We start from the raw sequence: 22,046 nt of genomic DNA, 5'->3' as shown, positions 1-22,046 counted from the left end.
CTTACACTGTAAATCAATAGATGATAGAACTGTGAACATCCAGGTCTGAATCTGCTGATGAGACCAAGGGGAGGGGAAATCTAGGATTCCCAAAGGTAACATATCCAGCTCCTCAAGCAGTTTCATCAAAATCACGTATACATCACCTTTCATATCAAGCACTTCTACTTCATAACAAACAGCCATCCAAGATTACAGAAGGCAAGGTCCTGGAATGCAGTTGGTGTTTCAGTATTGAAGACCTATTTATTCAATTTCAACTTTTCTGGGTAGAATATGAAAGAAGAATGATTATCAGGAAGATACCTAAGCGGCTGTTTCTCTTGGGTGCCTAAATAGGGCAACTGTAAGAAGGGGAGACAGATTAACTGTTTTAAACCATAGTGAAGCAGAACCTCAAAGGAGTCACTGTGATATTGGACTATAAGGAGATGCCAGTGGTAGCCAATCCAGGCTGGTGTGTGCATCCATACAAATTCCATCTTTGAACCCAAAGGACAACTAAATAACATTTAATCACATGGCATCAACAGCACATCTTTCTAATACATTGGGAGGTAGATGGGGTAGGGATTGTCTCTATCTGTTGCTGAATTGAACTTTCCAAGCTCTTAGTACAGTGCTCTGCACACAGTAAGTGCTCCATCAAGATGATTGAATGAATGAATGAATGAATGAATAGAGAAGCAGCGTGGCTCAGTGGAAAGAGCATGGGCTTTGGAGTCAGAGGTCATGGGTTCAAATCCCGGCTCTGCCAATTGTCAGCTGTGTGACTTTGGGCAAGTCACTTAACTTCTCTGTGCCTCAGTTACCTCATCTGTAAAATGGGGATTAAGACTGTGAGCCCCCTGTGGGACAACCTGATCACATTGTAACCTCACCAGTGCTTAGAACAGTGCTTTGCACATAATAAGCACTTAATAAATGCCATTATTATTATTATTATTATTATGAATGAATAAAAGTAGGTGCTATTAAGAGAGAGAAAAACTACTCTATCTAGTTTTCCTCAACTTTTCACCTTTTAAGTGAACTTCTGAGTAGAACTGTATTGCCAAGAACCAGCAGCATACCCCCCTATTGATAACTGGTGAATGAAACAGGTTTCATTAGGGACATTCAGAAATTTAAAATCACATTGGGTATGTCATATGCAGACTCAGGAAATAGTGATTTTTTTTTCCTCTTCCCTCAAGAATGGAGGCATAGTTCCTCAGGAAGAGAGAGAGAAGGAGAGAGCGAGACGGAGAGAGGGAAAGAGAGAGAGAGTGAAAGAGAGAGAGAGAGAGCATAAGGAAGGACTAGTGGGAGGAAGAAACTGATCATACAATTATAACTATCATGCATTTTGGAAGACTAAGATATTCCCAAGACATTGATTTATTTCTGGTTTAGGAGAAAAAGTGTCAATATTTTTGACACATTCTAAGCAGAAAAGGGATTTACTCTGAGTACCACTTTTAATCATCAAAAACCAGAGAAAGCACCTTCATCTCCATTACTTTCCTAAAGGCACTTTTCACTTCTTTGTTTCTCAAGCTGTAGATCAGAGGATTCAGCAAGGGGATGAACACAGTATAAAACATGGAGACCAATCCGTTCTGATTCAGGGAAGAGTTTGAATGTGGCTGAAGATACATGATGATCAGGGTCCCATATAAAATGAAAACAGCAGTCAGGTGGGAAGCACAAGTGGAGAAGGCTTTCTGTTTCCCCTCTCTAGAGTGGGCCCTTAGGATGGCAGCAAGAATGCAAATATAAGAGATCAGGATAGTCCAGAGTGTGCTCAAGCTATTAAAAGTAGCACAGATAAACATCAGTAGGAAATTGATGCTCGTATCTGAACAAGAGAGTTGTAACATTAGTGGAATTTCACAGAAGAAATTATTGATCACATTGGATTGGCAGAATGACAATCTAAATGTAAGATAGGTATGAATAAGTGAATTTGCAAAAGCACCAAAGTAAGTAATTGATACCAGGACAACACAGACTCTGGGGGATACAATGACTCTATAGAGCAGTGGGTGGCAGATGGCCACATATCGATCATATGCCATCACAGCCAGAAGGAATACCTCAGTGGTTGCAAATGCCCCAAAGGAATAAGCTTGGGACGCACACCCAATAAAAGAAATGGCTTTGGTTTCTGACAAGAAGGTCATTAGCATCCTGGGAGTGATGCATGATGAGTAACAGAAATCGACAAAAGATAAATTGCTGAGGAAAAAGTACATGGGGGTGTGAAGTTGGGGCTCAATCTTGATCAGCATCGTCATCCCAAGGTTACCTACCACGGTGACAATATAGGCCATGAGAAAAAACAGAAAGAGGGCCACCTGCAGATCCACTCGGTCAGTTAGTCCCAAAAGGATAAACTCATTCCACATGGTGAGATTTCCTTCTGCCATCAATGCCATCTTCAGTAACTACGGGGACGGAAGGAACAATGCAATATTAGTTGGGTACTTGCTAAGTGAGTGTGGGTGAGAACAGCAGAGTCTTGATACAACAGATTCTTAATTCAGTTGCTCTCCAAGGATTCACATCCTACGATGCATTTAAGCTCAAAACAAAAATTTAGAATGAGTGGATTTCTCTCCCCTTTTCATGCTTATTTTTAAGGAAGTGCTCTTCTCCCACTGTTCTCCATGCCTAATTCCCAGCTGTATACTCGTTACCAGAGCTTAGTACAGTGCTTTAAACACAGTAAGCACTTAATAAATACTATTTCTACTCTCATTACTACTACACTGCTACTACCACTACTACTTCTACAACTAGTAGTACTATCCTCAAATGAGGCTTAATGTATGGGGGGAAAGAAATATTTAAGAAGTGTTATAGTGTCTTCTAATTCTTCTTTTGTATTCTCTCATCCTCCATGATACAGTGTTCTGCCCATAGGAAGTTCTCAGTTAATACTCCTACTTAACGAAGTAATAGGATTCACTTCTGAGATGCTGATGGCCTCGGTCAGGGAGCTGAATTTGGACACCATTTCCTTACTCTCTTATGGGCAAAAATCCTCGGCCTATGTCAAGGCCAGACTGAACTTGCTCTTCAAAATCTATAGGAAAATTGAGCCCCATCTTTAGCATTTATCCCTAACCCTAAACATTGTTCAGTGCTCCAGAAGCTAAGTAATCACTGTTTGAATAAGGACAGAATTATTTCCTGAATACAACCATGGTGAGGTGGGAAGAGTTCCACATGATCCCCTACTGGTCTAGAAAGAGGTAATGTGTCCCTCTAAGCCCACGATTGAGAAAATGTGGCCAATCGGGGACATTCTGTTCTAGGTTTCTTTTTTCCTTGTCCTGAGGATAAAATAAAAGGTAATATCTATTATTAGCCATGCTGGTTGTTATAACGGTGGAGGTGGAATTAATGGACTGAGGGGAAACAGGAAAAGGAACTGGGAACCTCCTCCCTTAGGAAACTACATTTTCCAGGAAGCAAAAGTCCTGTCATCCCAGAAATCCTGAGGTGGAGACCTTTAAATATTAAGACCTGGGGCCTGGCTGCTTCCGTTGGGTCACAGTCTTGGGGAAGACTATGTGCTGGGAGTACACATCTTCAGAAACTTGTTGATCAGAATTCACTTGTTTGTTTGGCAAAAGAAGTTATAAAATGAGAGGCACTTGAGTATTTGGACCATTGTACCTGGAATTTGGATTTGCTTTAGGTTTTCCCTCATTTTTCCCTTCTTTCACTTCAAAATCAATAATAATAATAATAATAGCCATATTAGTAACAATAATACAGTGATAATAATGATGGTATTTGTTGAGCTCTGATTAGGTGCCAAGCACTGCACTAACTGTTGGGGTAGATACAAGGTATTTAGGTCAGACACAACCCCTGCCCAAATCAGGGTTACAGTTTAAGTATGAGGGAGAACAGGTGTCGAATCACCATTTTACAGATGAGGAAACCGAATCACTTCCCTGGAGTGCTTTTATTCTGACTATTTTGGAAGTTAAACACATTTCTGATAGGATTATATCCCAATTAATAAGATAAACCACCTAATCCTTTGACTTTTCCCTGTAGATAGTGACCCATGACATCCTTTGAATATTAATTTTAAAGTCTTGACAAGCCATACCTTTTCACATTCATGGATAAACTGAACTTCTTGGTCAGATGCCGATCCTGATACCAGTAAAACAAAGGATGATAATCCAAGAAAACCTTGATTGGAAACCTCTTTAATCTAATCGTGGCATCTCCTGATATTTTACACCCACCACAGCACATGATATATATGAATCTATATTTACATCAGTGAGTCTATATCTGTTTAAGCATATTCAGTCCCTTTTATTCACATTCAATTCCCTAGTTGGCCAGTCTTGTCACTTTCTGGGGATTTGTTCATTCATCTGAGGGAGGTAAAAAGCTCCTATAGCAAGATCTGTTCACTGATTTCTCTAGAGAGGGGAAAAGCAATTTGGTAAAGTGCTAGGATTTTGGAAGAAGACTCAAATTCAAAAGGACAGGTGACCTATATTAGATTCAGGGGAGATCAATGAAGGAAGCACTTCTGCTCAACTCTGCCCTAAGGTGATAGCAATGTTCAGGCATGACCTCTTCCTGGAAAAAACTACTCCCCACCCTTTACAATCTTTACATGCATATGAGGTAGAAGGCATCATTATTATTACTATTATTGTTATTGCAACTAATCATAAAACTCTGATATAAATGTTAGGAATTTCCTCTGTGCCAATATTGTGCTAAGTCTTGGGGTGGATGCATGATAGGATAATCAGGGATTTTTCATCATATTTCTCTTACCAGGAACACTACTGAATTTTGACAGAAAAAAAATCAAAGTCAGTAAAAGCATCCTTTATTCCAAAAGATTTGTGTGTGTGTGTGTGTGTGTGTGTGTGTGTGTGTGTGTGTGTGTGTGTGTGTGTGTGTTTGGGAGTGTGTGTTTTTGCCCTTAGTAGAGTGCTTTGCAGATTAGTAAGCACTCAATAAACACCGTGATTGAATGATTGTGCTTCTATGCATATATATACATATACCAACCTGTCATGATTTAGGCTAGATGAGGTTTCTCATTTTAATTGTTCTCCTTCTCCTGAAATTTCTACTATCAATCAATCAATCAATCATATTTATTGAGCACTTACTGTGTGCAGAGCACTGTACTAAGAGCTTGGGAAGTACAAGTTGGCAACATATAGAGACGGTCCCTACCCAACAGTGGGCTCACAGTCTAGAAGACTATCTCTTACTATCCAATAAATACATAGCACTGACAAACTCCAATTAATCTGTTATCACCACCAGTAGAATGAATGGCAAGGTTTCAGGGACAACATGGCTTTCATCTAATTGTAGACTTAGGTCTCTTCCCTTCGATTTCTATGCCAACAAAATATGGAGCAATTTTCTTGAAAGCTGATGAAAGAATGAAAGCACCGCATCTGGAAGTGGCAGTGTATTTGTGACTTCTTATTCCCAGACCTAGCTCTAACTGTTCATAATCAGGAAAATGTTTAGTGTAAAATCAAAACTTGACAAATCACTAGAGATTCACACCCCAATCATCCCTAAACCATGTATAAATGCGGAGCCAAAATAATAATAATGATATTTGTTTAACACTTACTATGTGCCAAGCTCTGTTCTAAGTGCTGGGGTAGTTAGGTTGTCCCACTTGGGGCTCACAGTCTTAATCCCCATTTTACAGATGAGGTAACTGAGGCATAGTGAAGTGACTTGCCCAAACTTACCCAGCTGACAAGTGGAGGAGGCGGGATTAGAACCCACGACCTCTGGCTCCCAAGCCCGTGCTCTTCCCATTAGAGAAGCTGTGTGGCTCGGTGGAAAAGAGCACGGGCTTTGGAATCAGAGGTCATGGGTTCAAATCCTGGCTCCACCAATTGTCAGCTGTGTGAGTTGGGGCAAGTCACTTAATTTCTCTGGGCCTCAGTTCCCTCATCTGTAAAATGGGGATTAAGACTTTGAACCCCCCAGGGGACAACCTGATCACCTTGTATCCTCCCCAGTGCTTAGAACAGTGCTTTGCACATAGTAAGTGCTTAATAAATGTCATTATTATTATTATTATTATTAAGCCACTCTCCTCTATACATAAGGTAGCAAAAACGAAATCTTGGTCAGCATCAGGTGAACCCTGTTCATTTGAGGCCCATAAAACCTCAAATGAGGTTCATTTGGGTCCGAACTGCAGAAATATATCAAATTTCTTCTACAATCACTTGGAAATAGTCTTTCTAGAAGAATTAGGTAGGATCAGGTAGGAAAAAAGATTCATTTCCTTGAAACTGAATTACACGATAAAAGCAAATACTTATTTTCCAAAGAGATGCATATTGTTACCGCCGAGTTAATAGCTTATAAAAGTTAAATAACCTAGTGAGGGGATTGTTGACATTAATAACAGTGTTTTAGTGCAGTGAGAATAGGGCTGTTCCAAGTGGGAGTCTGATTTTATGTGCAGCAGAGTTGAGGTCCAGTGATCACGGTTTAGTAGGAGACTTTAAATAGAAATGGGAATGGTGAAGGAAAGAAAGACAGCCCCGTCTTGGCTTAGAAATGCCTAGGTACATCTGAAATGAGAACTTCTAGCAAACACATGGGGAACTATTTGAACAACTTAAGAGATTGGCGGGGTTTCAAACATATGCATTCTTTTATCAAAGTGAATATTTTGAAATCTGGGACACTGGGGTGAAGGAACTTTGTTATTAATGCTATGGGAAGGAAATGAACTTTAAATTTTTGCCACTTTGATTCAATTCACACAAAAATAAAGTATCCCGAGCTTTCTATGAACCCGTTGTTGTGTAGGGACCGTCTCTATATGTTGCCGACTTGTACTTCCCAAACGCTTAGTACAGTGCTCGGCACACAGTAAGCACTCAATAAATACAATTGAATGAATTTCCTTCCCTGAATGGATAGCTCAGGAAATCAAGTCATTGCCCACATCTCTTCTCTACAAATGTCCTGGAAATATTTTCCCTCACTCCAAGGACTTGGCTGTACTTTTCTTTTGCTGATTGCCCATTCCACTCTGACTCCCCTTTCTTCCCTCTGACATCCTTTATCCAGGTCTGTCAATATCACACAGGTATGGAGGGTTGGAGGAAGAGGAAAAATGTCCTAGTCAATTAATTCGCCTCCTGCAGAGTGAAGGGTTGTTGATATTGAAATCAATCCATCAACTGTATTTACTGAGTGGTTACTATGTGCAAAACACTATACTAAACACTAGGGAGAGTAGGGTGTATCACAGTTGGTAGACATGTTCCCTGCCACAACGGGTTTACAGTCTAGATGGGGAGACAGGCATTAATATAAGTAAATAAATTACTGATACTACTACTAATAATAATAATAATGGCATTTGTTAAGCACTTACTATGTGCAAAGCACTGTTCTAAGCGCTGGGAGGGATACAAGGTGAGGATGTAAGGTGATCAGGTTGTCCCACGTGGGGCTCACAGTCTTCATACCCATTTTAAAGATGAGGTAACTGAGGCTTAGAGAGGCTAAGTGAGCCCGCTGTTGGATAGGGACTGTCTCTATGTGTTGCCAACTTGTACTTCCCAAGCGCTGTACACACAGTAAGTGCTTAATAAATATGATTGAATGAATGAATAAGCTTGCCCAAGGTCACACAGCAGACATTCAGTGTGGCTCAGTGGAAAGAGCATAGGCTTTGGAGTCAGATGTCATGGGTTCAAATCCCGGCTCTGCCAATTGTCAGCTGTGTGACTTTGGGCAGGTCACTAAACTTCTCTGTGCCTCAGTTCCCTCATCTGTAAAATGGGGATTAAGACTGCGAGCCCCACATGGGACAACCTGATCACCTTGTATCCCCCCAGTGCTTAGACCAGTGCTTTGCACATAGTAAGTGCTTAACAAATACCATTATTATTATTAGTAGTAGTATTATTTTGTGGCAGAGCCAGGATTAGAACCCATGACCAATGACTCCCAAGCCTGGGCTGTTTCCACTGAGCCACACTTTGTTAAGTGCTTACAATGTGCCAGGCAATATACTAAGAGCTGGGGTGAATACAAGTAAATCGACAGTCCCTATCCCATGTGGGTCTCACAGCCTCAGTACTCATTTTACAGATGACGTAACAGGCATAGAGAAGTGAAGTGACTCGCCCAAGGTCACACACCAGACAAATGGCAGAGCCAGGATTAGAATCCATTCCCTTCTGACTCCCAGGCATGTGTCTATCCACTATGGCATGTGACTACCCATAAGTACAAAAGTGCTGTGGGGCTGACAGAGGGGTGGATAATGTGCTCAAACACAAATGCAAGAGCTATACGGAAATGAGCGGGATAAATTTAAATGAGGGCCTAGTCGAGGAAAACCTCTTGGAAGAGATGTGCTTTTAATAAGGCTTTGAGGGTGGCTTAACGTTTAAAAAGTGTTCCAATTATGGAGTTGCAGTCAAACCTGAGACTTGCCCTGGATTTTCTCCCTGTTCTCCTCCTACCAGATTTCCCATTCTTATTATCTGTTTAATCTGTTTCCCCTCTCCATCCTTCCTGAAAAGAAAGACAAACAAGATTTTTTTTTAGCATGGCAAAAAATCCACAAATGTGCATTTAATTTTCACTGTGAGGAAAAGAGGATAATCTCCTTTCAGCAAGTTCCCTAATCAGATGAGGGGGTCAGGAAAAGTTCCTTTTTTATTTTGGCATTTAGGGGGACTCTGTTTATCGTGGGGGGTGGCGGAAGAGAAGCAGAAACAGAAACCACACCTTGTCATTTGAGAAAACTACCTTTACCGGATTGAGATGAGCAATCTGGAAGCATCTCTGGAACTTTCTATTTTTTGAAGAATGTCCCTTCTTCATCTCTGGCACAGAACACTTCACTTGCTGGGGTGATAGTCATCTTCTCGGCTCCACTTCTTTATCCCTCCCATCTCCAAGAGGTCGAACATGCTGGCCATGGCTGGCTACTCTAGACCAATATCCGTGGTGGTGTGTGTTTCCATTTCCTCTATGAAGCTGTTGGTCTTGATCAGGGGACTCCAGGATCTGAGCATTCTGGGGCAAGCGCATTTGCCTATTAACATGAGTGGTATTTTTTTAACATCAATCAATCAATGGGACTTTGAGTGCTTACAGTGTGCAGAGCACAATACTGAGCACTTGGGAGGATACATTAGAGTTGGTATGTCTATAATAACAGTAATAATAATGATATCTGCTAAGCACTTATTGGGTACCAAGCACTATTTGAAGCGCTGGTAGATACAAGGTAATAAGGTTGTCCCACATGGGGCTCACAGTCTGAATCCCCATTCTACTGGATTAAGCAATATTTAGCTATTTGCTACCCACTTCACTACAGAGGCACTGTGTGACCCTAAAGGCCTGTATATATCTGGTGACTGGATTCTACTTAATGGGATTTTTGAATTCACTTACGCATATGAGTAGTTTACTGAGTTTGTCTTTCTGTGGACCTAATGTTATTAGTCGTTACTTCTGCGACATCCCGTTATTGTTCAAACTCTCCAGTTCCGAAACGTGGAGTCCACAGTCTTAATCCGCATTTTACAGATGAGGTAACTGAGGCACAGAAAAGTTAAATGACTTGCCCAAGCTCACGCAGCAGACAAGTGGCGGAGCCAGGGTTGGAACCCACGTCCTCAGACTCCCAAGCTCGTGCTCTTTCCACTAGGCCATGCTCCGTATTAGTTACGTGCTTACTATGTGTCAGGCACTCTTCTAAGCGCTTAGAACAGGGCTTGACACACAGTAAGCACTGACAAATAACAAAATTATTATAATTATTATTGCAACTTAGGTGAGATTTAAGATTTAATCCGTGGCCCCTTACCTGATGATTGATCTGATCTCTTTTCTTATTCTGGAAGGTATCGTTTGGTGAAGTCTCATAAATGGTTAAAGGGTTTGATACTGTGATAAGTCAATTCATTCTCTTGGGGCTGACAGATAACCCTGGCTTGAGAATGACCTTTTTTGTGCTGTTTCTTTTGATTTATTTGGTAACTGTGGTGAAAAATCTCTGGATGATCATTCCCAGCTTCATTCCCCCCAGTATTTTTCCTCGGTCACCTGGCTTTCTTGTATTTCTGCTCTTCATCAGTTTTCACTCTCAAGATGCTGGTGAACTTCACCTCAGAGAGGAGAGTCATATTGTACACAGGGTGTATCCTCCAATATTCCTGTTTCAACACGCTCATAACCACAGAGTGTCTTCTGCTGGCTGTGATGGCTTCCGACCAATATTTACCTATTTTGCTACCCACTTCACTACAGAGGCACTGTGACCCTAAAGGCCTGTATATATCTGGTGACTGGATTCTACTTAATGGGCTTTTTGAATTCACTTACGCATACGACTGGTTTACTGAGTTTGTCTTTCTGCGGACCTAATATCATTAATCATTACTTCTGTGACATCCCATTACTGTTCAAACTCTCCTATTCTGAAACCTACATCTTGCTCTTGATTTTCTCTGGGGCCATTACAGTGATCACCTTTCAGATGGCAATCAGCTCCTATGTATGTATTCTCTCCACCATCCTAAGGATTCCAAAGGCAGGCACAAAGCCTTTTCCACCTGTGCGTCCCACCTGACAGTGGTCACCATTTTCTACGGAACAATAATATTTGCATATTTTCATCCAACTTTCACCTGTCCATTGGCTCAGGCCAAAATAGCTTCTGTGTTTTTTACTCTCTTGTTCCTGTCTTGTCTTTTGCCGTCGAATTGTTTCCCACCCATAGCGACACCACCGACACATCTCTCCCAGAATGCCCTGCTATCCATCTGCCATCCTTCTGGTAGTATATCCATAGAGTTTTCTTGGTAAAAATATGGAAGTGGCTTACCACTGCAGCCCTCTGCGTAGTAATAATAATAATGGCATTTATTAAGCGCTTACTATATGCAAAGCACTGTTCTAAGCGCTGGGGAGGTTACAAGGTGATCAGGTTGTCCCACAGGGGGTTCACAATCTTAATCTCCATTTTACAGATGAGGTAACTGAGGCACAGAGATGTTAAGTGACTTGTCCAATGTCACAAAGCTGACAATTGGTAGAGCTGGGATTCAAACCCATGACCTTTGATTCCAAAGCCCATGCTCTTTCCACTGAGCCACTCTGCTTCTCGCGGTAAACTCTAGTCTCTGCCCTCAACTCTCTCCCGTGTCGCTGCTGTCCAGCATGGGTGAGTTTTGATTTGTAGCAGGTTGCCTTCCACTAGCTAGCCACTGCCAAAGCTAGGAATGGAATGAGTATGCCTCTGCTTGACTCTCCCTCCAGTAGCTGAGACTGGTAGAGTACTGGAAATGCTCCAGGTGTGACTCCGAGAGGCGGACTCTCTTGCTACCCATCCTGAATCTCTTGATTTGCAGCCTAGGGAACAAGAAAGCCCAGGAGGTTTTGAGAAGGATGGTGCAGAGAAAAATATAATAATAATGATGACATTTATTAAGCGCTTACTATGTACAAAGCACTGTTCTAAGCACTGGGGAGGTTACAAGGTGATCAGGTTGTCCCACGGGGGGCTCACAGTCTTAATCCCCATTGTACAGATGAGGGAACTGAGGCACAGAGAAGTGAAGTGACATGCCCAAATATATTTTCAATGAATGGGCAGATGCAAAGTTAGTGACTCTAGTGGAGGAGGGAACAAATTTTTCAGCTCTTGATGTCGAGTGCCAGGTGATATTAAGATATGCAGGCTGTCGGGCTTATATGGGTTAAAATGATCATGGGGCAATTCTCTTTTAAAATTTGAGGATTTAGAGAAGCAGTGTTGCCTAGTGGAAAGAGCATTGGCCTGGAAGTCTGAGAACCTGGATTCTAATCTCTGCTCCAGTATGTACCTGATTTGTGACCTTGGGTGAGTCACTTCAGTTCTCTGTGTCACAGTTCCCTCATCTGCAAAATGCAGGTTGAGTACCTTTCAATAATAATAATGTTGGTATATGTTAAGCTTACTATGTGGCAAGCACTGTTCTAAGCACCGGGGTAGATACAGGGTAATCAGGTTGTCCCATGTGGTGCTCACAGGCTTCATCCCCATTTTACAGATGAGAGAACTGAGGCCCAGAGAAGTGAAGTGACTTGCCCAAGGTCACACAGCTGACAAGTGGTGGAGCCGGGATTAGAACCCACGACCTCTGGCTCCCCAGCACTTGCTCTTTCACCTGAGCCACGCTGCTTCTCCTTCTTACTTAGACTTGGAGCCCCATGTGGGACCTAATTATCTTATATCTACCTCCGTGCTTAATACAGTTCTTGGCACATTTTTTATGGTATTTGTTAAATGCTTATTATATGCCATGCACTGTACTAAGTGCTGCGGTAGATACAAATAAATCAAGTTTGTCATAGTATGTGTCCCACATGGGATTCAGAGTCTTAATCCTCATTTTACAGATGAGGTAACTGAGCCACAGAGAAGTGAAGTGATTTGCCCAAGGTCATTCTGCAGACAGTGGCAGAACTGGGATTATAACCCAGGTTATTCCGACTCTCAGCCGCATTCTCTATCCACTAGACCATACTACTTCTCATAAGCACATAGTAAGTGCTTAATACCACAATTATTGTCATTGAAATGTAGTTATTCTTTCATTCATTCATTCAGTCGTATCTATTGAGCGCTTACTGTGTGCAGAGCACTGTACTAAGTGCTTGGGTAGTACAAGTCGGCAGCCTATAGAGACGGTCCCTACCCAACAATGGGCTCACAGTCTAGAAGGAGGAGACAGACAACGAAGCAAAATATGTGAATTACCTCAACCAATGAAGCAACAGCAATAACAGCATGTCACTTGCAGCTCCCACGTTGTTGTGTGGCTTTGCCTCAGCTTTGTCAAGGAAAGAGCAAAAGGGATCCCTTCAGCTGTGCCATTTTTGCCTCACCTGGAGTTTAGTGCAACACAGAGAGCTAGTGCTTGGCTCAGTCTGCCAGAAATGGGTAGACTCCATAGTGACACCTCCTTTTTAGTGACCGGTCTTCAAGTGAAGACTTGCTCCCATTCCTCCACTCCCTCTTTTCCAATTCTACTCTTGACATTCCATAATCTTGTTTCCATCCTCTTCATTCCACTGAGACTGTACTCTACAAGGTCACTGATAATGCCAAAGCTATTGTAGACTAATCACCTAGCTGTTTTTGACACTGTAGACCACACCTTTCTTCTATATGTATATATTATACAACCTTGGTTTTATTGATTCCAATCTCTCCTGGTTCTCCTTTGATTCCTCTGGTCATTCCTTCTCAGTATTTTTAGCTGGCTCTTCTTCCTCCCCAACCTCCTCATTATAGGTATCCCCTAAGATTCTGGTTTGGGTTCCCTTCTCTTCTCACTTTACACTCACTTACTTGGGGATCTCACCCACTCCCATGGTTTCAGATACCACCTTCAAGCAGCTGGCTCCCAAATTCTTGTTAGTCCCTACCTCCGTGTCTACAATCTTACATTTCCTCCTGCCTCCAAGGCACCTCTAACCACATGGAGTCTCACTGGTACCTTAAACTCAATTTACCTTAAACTGAACTCATCTCTCCTCTCAAATTTGCTCTGCCACCTATATTTTCCATCATAATTTATAACACTGTTATCCTCCCTGTTTCTGAAATTCACAGTCTTAGTAATTTCCTTGACTTCTCACTCTCAACTCTGCAGACCCTGTGAGTTTTTCATCCAAAACATTACTTGGGTTCACCCTTCCTCACGATCCAACAGCCACATTGTGGCTTGATTACCACATCAGCCTCCTCACTGATCTCCCTGCCTTCATTCTCACCCCTCTCCAGTCCATACTTTCACTCAATCATATTTATTGAGTGCTTATTGTTTGCAGAGAACTGCACTAAGAGCTTGGAAAGTACAATTCAGCAATAAAGATTGAGACAATCCCTGCCCACACTGGGCTTACAGCCTCACTTCGATCTGCTGTCTGGATCACTTATCTAAACATCCTTCTGCACATCTCTCTACTTCTCAAAAATCTTCAGTGCTTATCCAGTCCACTCCTCATAGAGCAAACACCTGACCATTTGATTTAAAACACTTCACCAGCTTTCTCCTTAATTATTCACTCACTTTTTCAACTATACCTCAGCTTTCACTCTTTGTTTTATTTTTTTTTTAATTTTATTTGTTAATTGCTTACTATGGGCCGCACACTTTTCTAAGCACTGGGATAGGTACAAGATAATCTGGTTGGGCACTGTTTCTTTTATTATATTGTTATTGTGATTGTTATTATTATTATTTTAAGTTTATTTTCTCACTATTTCCCCTTATTAACTCTCAAACCTCTAACTTACTGTTCATATCCTTTATTCTGCAAGGAACTCCCTCTTCTTACAAATATATCAGACCTCGGCTCTGCCTTTCCAAAGCCCTTTTGAACTACCTCCTCCTCCAGGAGGCCTTTTCCAATTAATTTCTCTTCTCACCATGTCATTTCCTCCCAAATGCTATTTCAGCACTACTGTGTCATCTAAGCATTTGGGGAACTCACATTCCCAGCTGCATTTGTGTGGAAAGAGCTCAGGTTTGGGAGACAGAGGTCATGGATCCTAATCCTGACTCTGCCACTTATCAGCTATGTGACTTTGGACAAGTCACTTAACTTCTCTGTGCCTCAGTTCTCTCATCTGTAAAATGGGGATTAAGTCTGTAAGCCCTATGTGGGACAACCTGATTACCTTGTATACCCCACCCCAAGTGCTTAGAACAGTGCTTGGTGCATAGTAAGCACTTAACAAATACCATCATTATTATTTGTGTACACATCTTTGAACTCCAGTTCTGCCGGGTAATTTACTTTAGAGTCTGTCCCCCTTGCTAGACTTTGAGATTTCTGAAGGCAGGGATTATGATTTCTCTATGAAACCCTCCCAACTGCTTCATACAGTGCTCTACATACAATATATTCTCATTTGATTCATAAGGTGGTCTCTCGTTCTTAGTGTGGCCTGTATGATAACAGTGTCTATCAAATTTCCATTGGGTGTTTGCTACTGAAAGACCTTCTTTAACGCCCTTGCTTTTTAAGATTGTGGAATATGAACTGTTTGCTTCTATTTCTCACTTTATTGGGCTTTAATATTATTTTTGGAGTACAACGAGCTTAATGGAACAACACTGTTGGAAATTTGGGTAAGGGTGGAACCTACTTGGTTGAAATGAAAGGAAACTGGGCTGTTTGTGACTAGTCAAAACCAACAAAGATAAGATGAACACACAACTTTGCTTCCTTCCTCCCTGCAGAAACACTAATGACTGATATTCAGATACTAAGAGCAATGAATACAATATTTTTTTAATGGTACTTGTTAAGCACTTACAACGTGTCAGACACTGTACTAAGCATTGGGGTAGGTACATAATAATTAGGTGAAACACAGTCTCTGTCCCACATAAGGCTCACAGTCTTAATCCCTATTTGACAGATGAAACATCTGAGGCATAGAAAAGTAAAGGTCACACAGCAGACAAGTGGCAGAGCGGGGATTAGAAGCCAGGTCATCTGACTCTCAAGTCCTTCTTTCCATTAGGCCATGCTGCTCCTCAAATCAGTCTCGACTGTCTCAGACCAATGCTTTATTTTTATTTTTTTTCTTTTCTTACGCATTCACTATGTGCCAGGCACTGTACTAAATACTGGAGGTAGATACAAGATAAGCAGGTTGGATACCATCCAGATCTTCCATTTGGCTCACAGTATTAATCCCCATTTTACAGTTGAGAAAACTGTGGTGCAGAGATGTTAAGTGCCCTGCCCGAGGTACCACAGTAACAAGTGGTGGAGCAGGTATGCAACCCCAGGTCTTTCTGATTCCCAGGTCCTTGCACTATCCACTGGGCCATGCTGTTTATCCACTATGCCAAGCTGCGTGGATGTGAAGCTGAGAATCTCCAAATATAAAATATTGTAAGGGTCAATTATTCCATTAAATTAGGTTTTCGGTAAATAAATGTGAATACATGAGTACAGTGCTCTGTACACAGTAAGCGCTCAATAAATATGACTGAATGAATGATGAATGAATAGATGCTCAAAAACATTTTGACTCACTTTTCATTTTCTTTCTATCCCCAAACACTAACTCAAAGCAGAGGAGAGTGGCTCTCTAGCTCTTGCCTTAGATCACATATCTGGGCAGGAGAAAGCTCATAATCGCTAAAAAAATGAAGGTGGGGAGGAGAGACAGACAGGAAGGGAATGAATATGACCATCCTTCAGATTGGAAGGATATAATTTTTCCTCTTTGAGATCTTTGAGGTAGTGACAATGGAGATGAGTAGTTTACTGGGCAAGACCCGATTTTCCAATCTGGACTGTTCACCTACATTACCCTTATTTTTTAAAATGGTATTTGTTAAGTATTTACTACGTTGCAGGCACTTTATAAAGTGCCAGGGTTGGTACAAGCTAATCAAGTTGGACATAGCCCATGTCTCACATTGGAGTCACGGTCTTAACCCACATTTTTCAGATGAGCTAACTGAAAACAGAGACTTGGCCAAAGTCATACAGCAGAAACGTGGCCGAGCCAAGATCAGAACCCAGATCCTCTGGCTCCCGGTCTGTGCTATTTCCACTAAGCCCTCTGCTTCTCCCTTGTCCTTTCCTTTCCCAACTCTCCCATCCCCACGATACTGAGATCTTTAGCCCAGGGTAGATGGGACCACTGACTGAAACCTGCTCTAGAGAGGTGCAGATGGCTGGGTTGGAAAGGAATAAAGAAGGTTTGTTGCTCCCAATCCAACAATTAAACACAGCCCATTCAATACACATACAAGACTATTGAAGACATCTGAGAGGGAATGTCTTTACTGGCACTGATATTTACTCACCATCCATCTCTTCTTTCCTGCTGGGTCCCTGGTAACCATCTCCTCCTGCATTCTTTTATCCCTACTGAAAATGAACTCTGGGGCAGGGGACTTAGGAAAGAGAAGATAGGTGTTCAATGAACAGAGTTTTACACGTTTGCTTTTTTAAAATGAAATATTATTTTGTACATTTTTTCTTCTAAAGTTAGTTTTTTTATTCTATCTTAGTAGTGCCACAGAGAGCATCCACAAGAAGGGCCTCTATATTTAGAAACAATAGCACTTCCTCTTGCATTAAATCCTGTGGTGTTCTTCCCATCCCTGCAGGAAGCAAATATTTCCAGAATCTACCCCTTCTTTCCCAAACTTCCACCACCTTGGTCCTACCCTGATTTGATTACTGTATCAGCCTCTTCCCAGCCCCAACCAGCCTCCATTCTCTCCCTTTAGAAAGTCCATATTTCATTCTGTTGCCCAGGTCCTTTTTCTGAAACATTATTCTGGGCATATCTCCCCACTCCTTATAAACTTCCAGTGGCTACCCATTCCTCTTGGTTAAAAGTCACTCAACTAGCTCTCCCACCCTGCTTATCCTTGTTCTCCCACAACAGCCCAGTTTGCATATTTTGCTCCTCTCAAACCAACCTAAGCACTGTGCTTCCTACTTGTCACTACTGAATCTTCACTTTTGCCCTCTGCTCAGCCTGGAATTCCATCCCACCTTCAACATATGGCAGATTACTGTTTTTGTCATTTTCAAAAGCCCCCTAAAATCGTATCTTCTCCTGAAGTTCTTCCCTAATTAATTTTTCAACTCCTTGCCCTATATCCCCTCTCTCAGGGTCACGCCTGGAGAGTTTCCAGGTAATACTCTACCAATCTCAGTTACGGGAGGAAGAGTCAAGCAGAGACCTATCCATTCCTAGCGTGGGCAGTGGCTAGTGACTGGAAGGCAACCTGCTACAAGTCAAACTCACCCATTCGTTCATTCATTCAATCATATTTATTGAGTGCTTACTGCATGCAGAGCACTGTACTAAGTGCCATGCTGGGCAGCGGTAGCATAGAGATAGTCGAGGGCAGACTTGATTTTACTGCATGGAAGGCAGCAATAGTAAACCACTTCCATATTTTTACCAAGAAAACTCTATGGATACAGTAACAGAATGATTGCAGATGGAGGGTGTTCTGGGAGAGATGTGTCCATCGTGTCGCTATGGGTCAGAAACGACTTGACGGCATAAGAAAAGATGAGCCCCATATCCCCCTCAAATATTACTTCAGATCTTCCACATCAATTAATCACTTGGGTCCTTACATCCTCCATTGCACTTATGAATTTTAGACTCTATTGTACTTATTGCTTCCTTCTACCTGTAATTTATATTGGAGTCTGTTTTCCCAAGTAGATTGTAAACACCTTGAGATCAGAGATCAGATCTTAGTACAGTGCTCTGCACAGACTAAGCACTCAGTAAATACTATTGACATATTCATTTTAAAAAGATATTTGTGTGGCCATAAATATTTCAAGGAGTTTACAATTTATACGAGAAATACTAAGAGGATTGAGAACAGTCATATAACCATAGGCTGCATGTGATATACATGAACAAACAGGAAATAAATAAGAAATTTATAATATACTTGAAGACATAACATTGAATATATATTCTCAAAGACTGTAATATTACTGCATCCCAGAGTAAAAAAATAGATCTTTTCTTAGTAATAATAATAATAATAATAATAATGGCATTTATTAAGTGCTTACTATGTGCAAAGCACTGTTCTAAGCACTGAGGAGGTTACAAGGTGATCAGGTTGTCCCACGGGGGGCTCACAGTCTTAATCCCCATTTTACAGATGAGGTAACTGAGGCACAGAGAAGTTAAGTGACTTGCCTTAAGTCACACAGCTGACAATTGGCGGAGCTGGGATTTGAACCCATGACCTCTGACTCCAAAGCCAGTGAATTTCCACTGACTCACACTGCTTCTCGAGTCCTTTACCTGGTAATATGTAGTAAAGGAAACAACATTAAAATGCTACAGTTACATTAAAATAGGGACAGTTTCCAGCGTAGAGTCTTTTTCAGGGCCTCTTTCACCTCTTTGTTCCTCACACTATAGATCAGGGGATTCAACATGGGAATCACCAAGGAATAAAACATGGACATTACTTTGATCTGGTATGCCGATAGGCTGGAGATGGGACATATGTACATGAAAATCAAAGTCCCGTACAGAATGGACACAGCCATTAGGTGGGAAGCACAAGTGAAAAAGGCTTTGCATCTCCCTTCAGTGGAACGGATCTTCAGGATTGCAGCCGTGATGTATGCATAGGACAGGAGAATGGCCAGGATGGTGCTTACGATAGCGATGGTGGCAAAGATGAAATGGACCAGTGCTGCCGTGTGGGTAACCGAGGAGGAGATGGCGAGGAGAGGAGGGATGTCACAGAAAAAATGGTTGATAATATTTGAGCTGCAGAAGGACAACCTGAACAAGGCACTAGTGTGGGCTATTGCATTCACAGAAGCGCAGAGATACAAGTTGGCTACCCAGAGGATGCAGCTTTTCTTGGACATCAAAATGGTATAACGCAATGGTTTACAAATGGCAACGAACCTATCATAGGCCATTACAGCCAACAGGTAAAGTTCAGCATTAGCAGCTAGGGAGAACAAGAAAAACTGGGTTGCACATTCTGCAAACGATATCACCTTTTTGGCCAGAAGGTAGCTGGCAATCATTTTAGGAGCAATGATAGAAGAATAACTGACATCTAAGAGAGACAGATTGCTGAGGAAAAAATACATGGGGGTGTGAAGCTGGGAACTCATCTTGATCAACAAGGCGATGGTCAGATTCCCCACCACAGTAACGAGATAGATGGCACAAAACAGCAGAAAGATTATAAACTGTAAGTCTGGGTGGTCCGTAAATCCCAAAAGAATAAACTCAGTCACTCTGGTACAGTTCTTCTCTTCCATTTATTCTGTCGTGCCCCTTGGAACTAGGAAGAAGCAGTTTATCATTAGAATGGAGCCAAATTTGGCCAGAGAGTTTACCCTAATGGAACTGTCTGTGACTCACTGGTGTCCTCCCTTTCTCCCTTCAAAGCCCTACTGAGAGCTCACCTCCTCCAAGAGGCCTTCCCACACTGAGCCTCCTTTTTCCTCTCCTCCTTCTCATCACCCCCAGCCCTACCTCCTTCCCCTCCCCACAGCACCTGTATATATGTTTGTACAGATTTATTACTCTATTTACTTTACTTGTACATATTTACTATTCTATTTATTTTGTTAATGATGTGCATTTAGCTTTAATTCTATTTGTTCTGACGGCTTGACACCTGTCCAAATGTTATGTTTTGTTGTCTGTCTCCCCCTTCTAGACTGTGAGCCCGTTGTTGGGTAGGGACCGTCTCTATATGTTGCCGACTTGTACTTCCCAAGTGCTTAGTACAGTGCTCTGCACACAGTAAATGCTCAATAAATATGAGTGAATAAATGAATGAATGGTGTTAACAGAATGTCCTTGCTGAGCTTATGTGTCTTCCCTGGAAATCATTACAGCAACTGCATGCTTTATGAAATGAGAAATGTGCTTGATTCATAGGATTTAACCATGTGCAGGTTGGTATCTTCCTGCTCTCCTCGCTATCCAGTGCTTAGAACAGTGTCCAGTGCTTAGAACAGTGCTTTGCACATAGTAAGCGCTTAACAAATGCCATTATTATTATTATTATTATTATTATTATTTATTATTATTATATCAGCTTTCCTCAACAATGACTGTCTTTGGTCCTTCCTTTGCCTTAAAGGAAAACTATACTTAGAATCAATATCCAGCTTGCATTGCAATACCTCTAGGGAAGAACTGAGACTTTAATGTACTCCAGATACTCTTGTAAGGCATTCTAAGAGAAATAGCTGGAAACTGGGATTTGATCCCCAGCAAGTGACAGAGAGCCCGAGGAGGGAAATTTAAGCCGCAAGTATCTGCTACTGTCACTACAAACCCAGCCATCAGAATTAGGGAAGCACATTCAGGAGTGGCAGGGGAAGACTTGGCTATTGTGAGCAGCAACTGCACAAATAATAATAATAATTCTGGTATTTGTTTAGCACTTACTATGTGCCAGGCACTGCAATAAGCGCTGGGGTGGATACAAGCATATTGGGTTGGACACAGTCCCTGTCCCACGTGGGGCTCACAGTCTCATCCCCATTTTACAGGTGATGTAACTGAGGGACAGAGAAGTTAAGTGATTTATCCAAGATCATACAGCAGACAAATAATAATAATAATGGCATTTATTGAGTGCTTACTATGTGCCAAGCACTGCTCTAAACACTGGGGAGGTTACAAGGTGCTCATGCTGTCCCACGGGGGGCTCACATTAATCCTCATTTTACAGATGAGGGAACTGAGGCCCAGAGAAGTTAAGTGACTTGACCAAGGTCACACAGCTGACAACTGGTGGACCCGGGATTTGAATCCATGACCTTTGGGTCATAACCCCTCCAAAGCCCGGTTTCTATCCACTACCCCATGCTGCAGTGTCTGCAGCATGAGGCAGGAGGGAAGGAGCCAAGGAAGTGCAGTGTTCAGCACACAGTAAGTGCTCAATAAATACGATTTAATGAACGAATGAATGAAAGGAAGCTCTGAGTGTGCAGCTCAAAATCCTGATCTCCAAATGCAAGTAATCCCCAAAGTGGGATTGGAGAGGTCTGCTGGGTGAGGGACATACCCTGGCTACAAACCTTGAAGACACATTTACACACACACACACACACAAAAAAAAATAAATAAATAAAAATAAACCCGGTCGTCTCATAATGGAGGGAGGTTGCTTTCTTGCAAACTCTGAGTTAAGGAAAACTCATATTGTAATGTGCACTGTGGCAGGAGCTGTGTGGGACACATTTTCATCTGGCATCACTGTATGCTGTATTTAACAGACTCGCATTGTTGGAAGAACATTCTCTAATTCCCTAACAGTGTTCTAGCCAAAAAAAACACAGCGAAAACATGTGTGGTAGCAGAAATTAGTGCACAGAGAAACACCCAGATGCACAAAGAAAAAGTAAAAAGACACCCATGAACAAACATCCAAAGAAAGAAAAACATCAACCCTTAGAACAGTGGTTTGCACATAGTAAGTGCT

At 41.8% G+C, this 22,046-nt stretch overlaps 2 protein-coding genes and 1 pseudogene across 2 annotated transcripts; 1 reads left to right on the top strand and 2 right to left on the bottom strand.

Moving 5' to 3' along the window:
* Positions 1-1,460: 1,460 nt before the first annotated feature.
* On the bottom strand, positions 1,461-2,411 carry LOC119922984 (olfactory receptor 1020-like). The gene has a single exon (XM_038742583.1). It carries the CDS (start codon positions 2,409-2,411, stop codon positions 1,461-1,463), a length of 951 nt encoding a protein of 316 aa, XP_038598511.1.
* A 6,547-nt stretch (positions 2,412-8,958) lies between these two features.
* LOC119922991 lies at positions 8,959-15,064 on the top strand (annotated as a pseudogene).
* A 3,860-nt stretch (positions 15,065-18,924) lies between these two features.
* LOC119922990 (olfactory receptor 1019-like) lies at positions 18,925-19,863 on the bottom strand. The gene has a single exon (XM_038742586.1). The coding sequence runs from the start codon at positions 19,861-19,863 to the stop codon at positions 18,925-18,927; it is 939 nt and encodes a 312-aa protein (XP_038598514.1).
* Between the last annotated feature and the right edge of the window lie 2,183 nt (positions 19,864-22,046).

This window comes from Tachyglossus aculeatus, unplaced genomic scaffold (genome assembly GCF_015852505.1).
Source record: "Tachyglossus aculeatus isolate mTacAcu1 unplaced genomic scaffold, mTacAcu1.pri scaffold_136_arrow_ctg1, whole genome shotgun sequence".
In the NCBI taxonomy this organism is placed as follows: domain Eukaryota; kingdom Metazoa; phylum Chordata; class Mammalia; order Monotremata; family Tachyglossidae; genus Tachyglossus; species Tachyglossus aculeatus.
The sequence above is the reverse complement of the archived record's forward strand: the minus strand, read 5'-3'. Positions and strand labels throughout refer to the sequence as shown.

Bases quoted from the DNA above. Each gene is read 5' to 3' on its own strand.
- LOC119922984 (XM_038742583.1), bottom strand. From the start codon at position 2,411: ATGGCAGAAGGAAATCTCACCATGTGGAATGAGTTTATCCTTTTGGGA.
- LOC119922990 (XM_038742586.1), bottom strand. From the start codon at position 19,863: ATGGAAGAGAAGAACTGTACCAGAGTGACTGAGTTTATTCTTTTGGGA.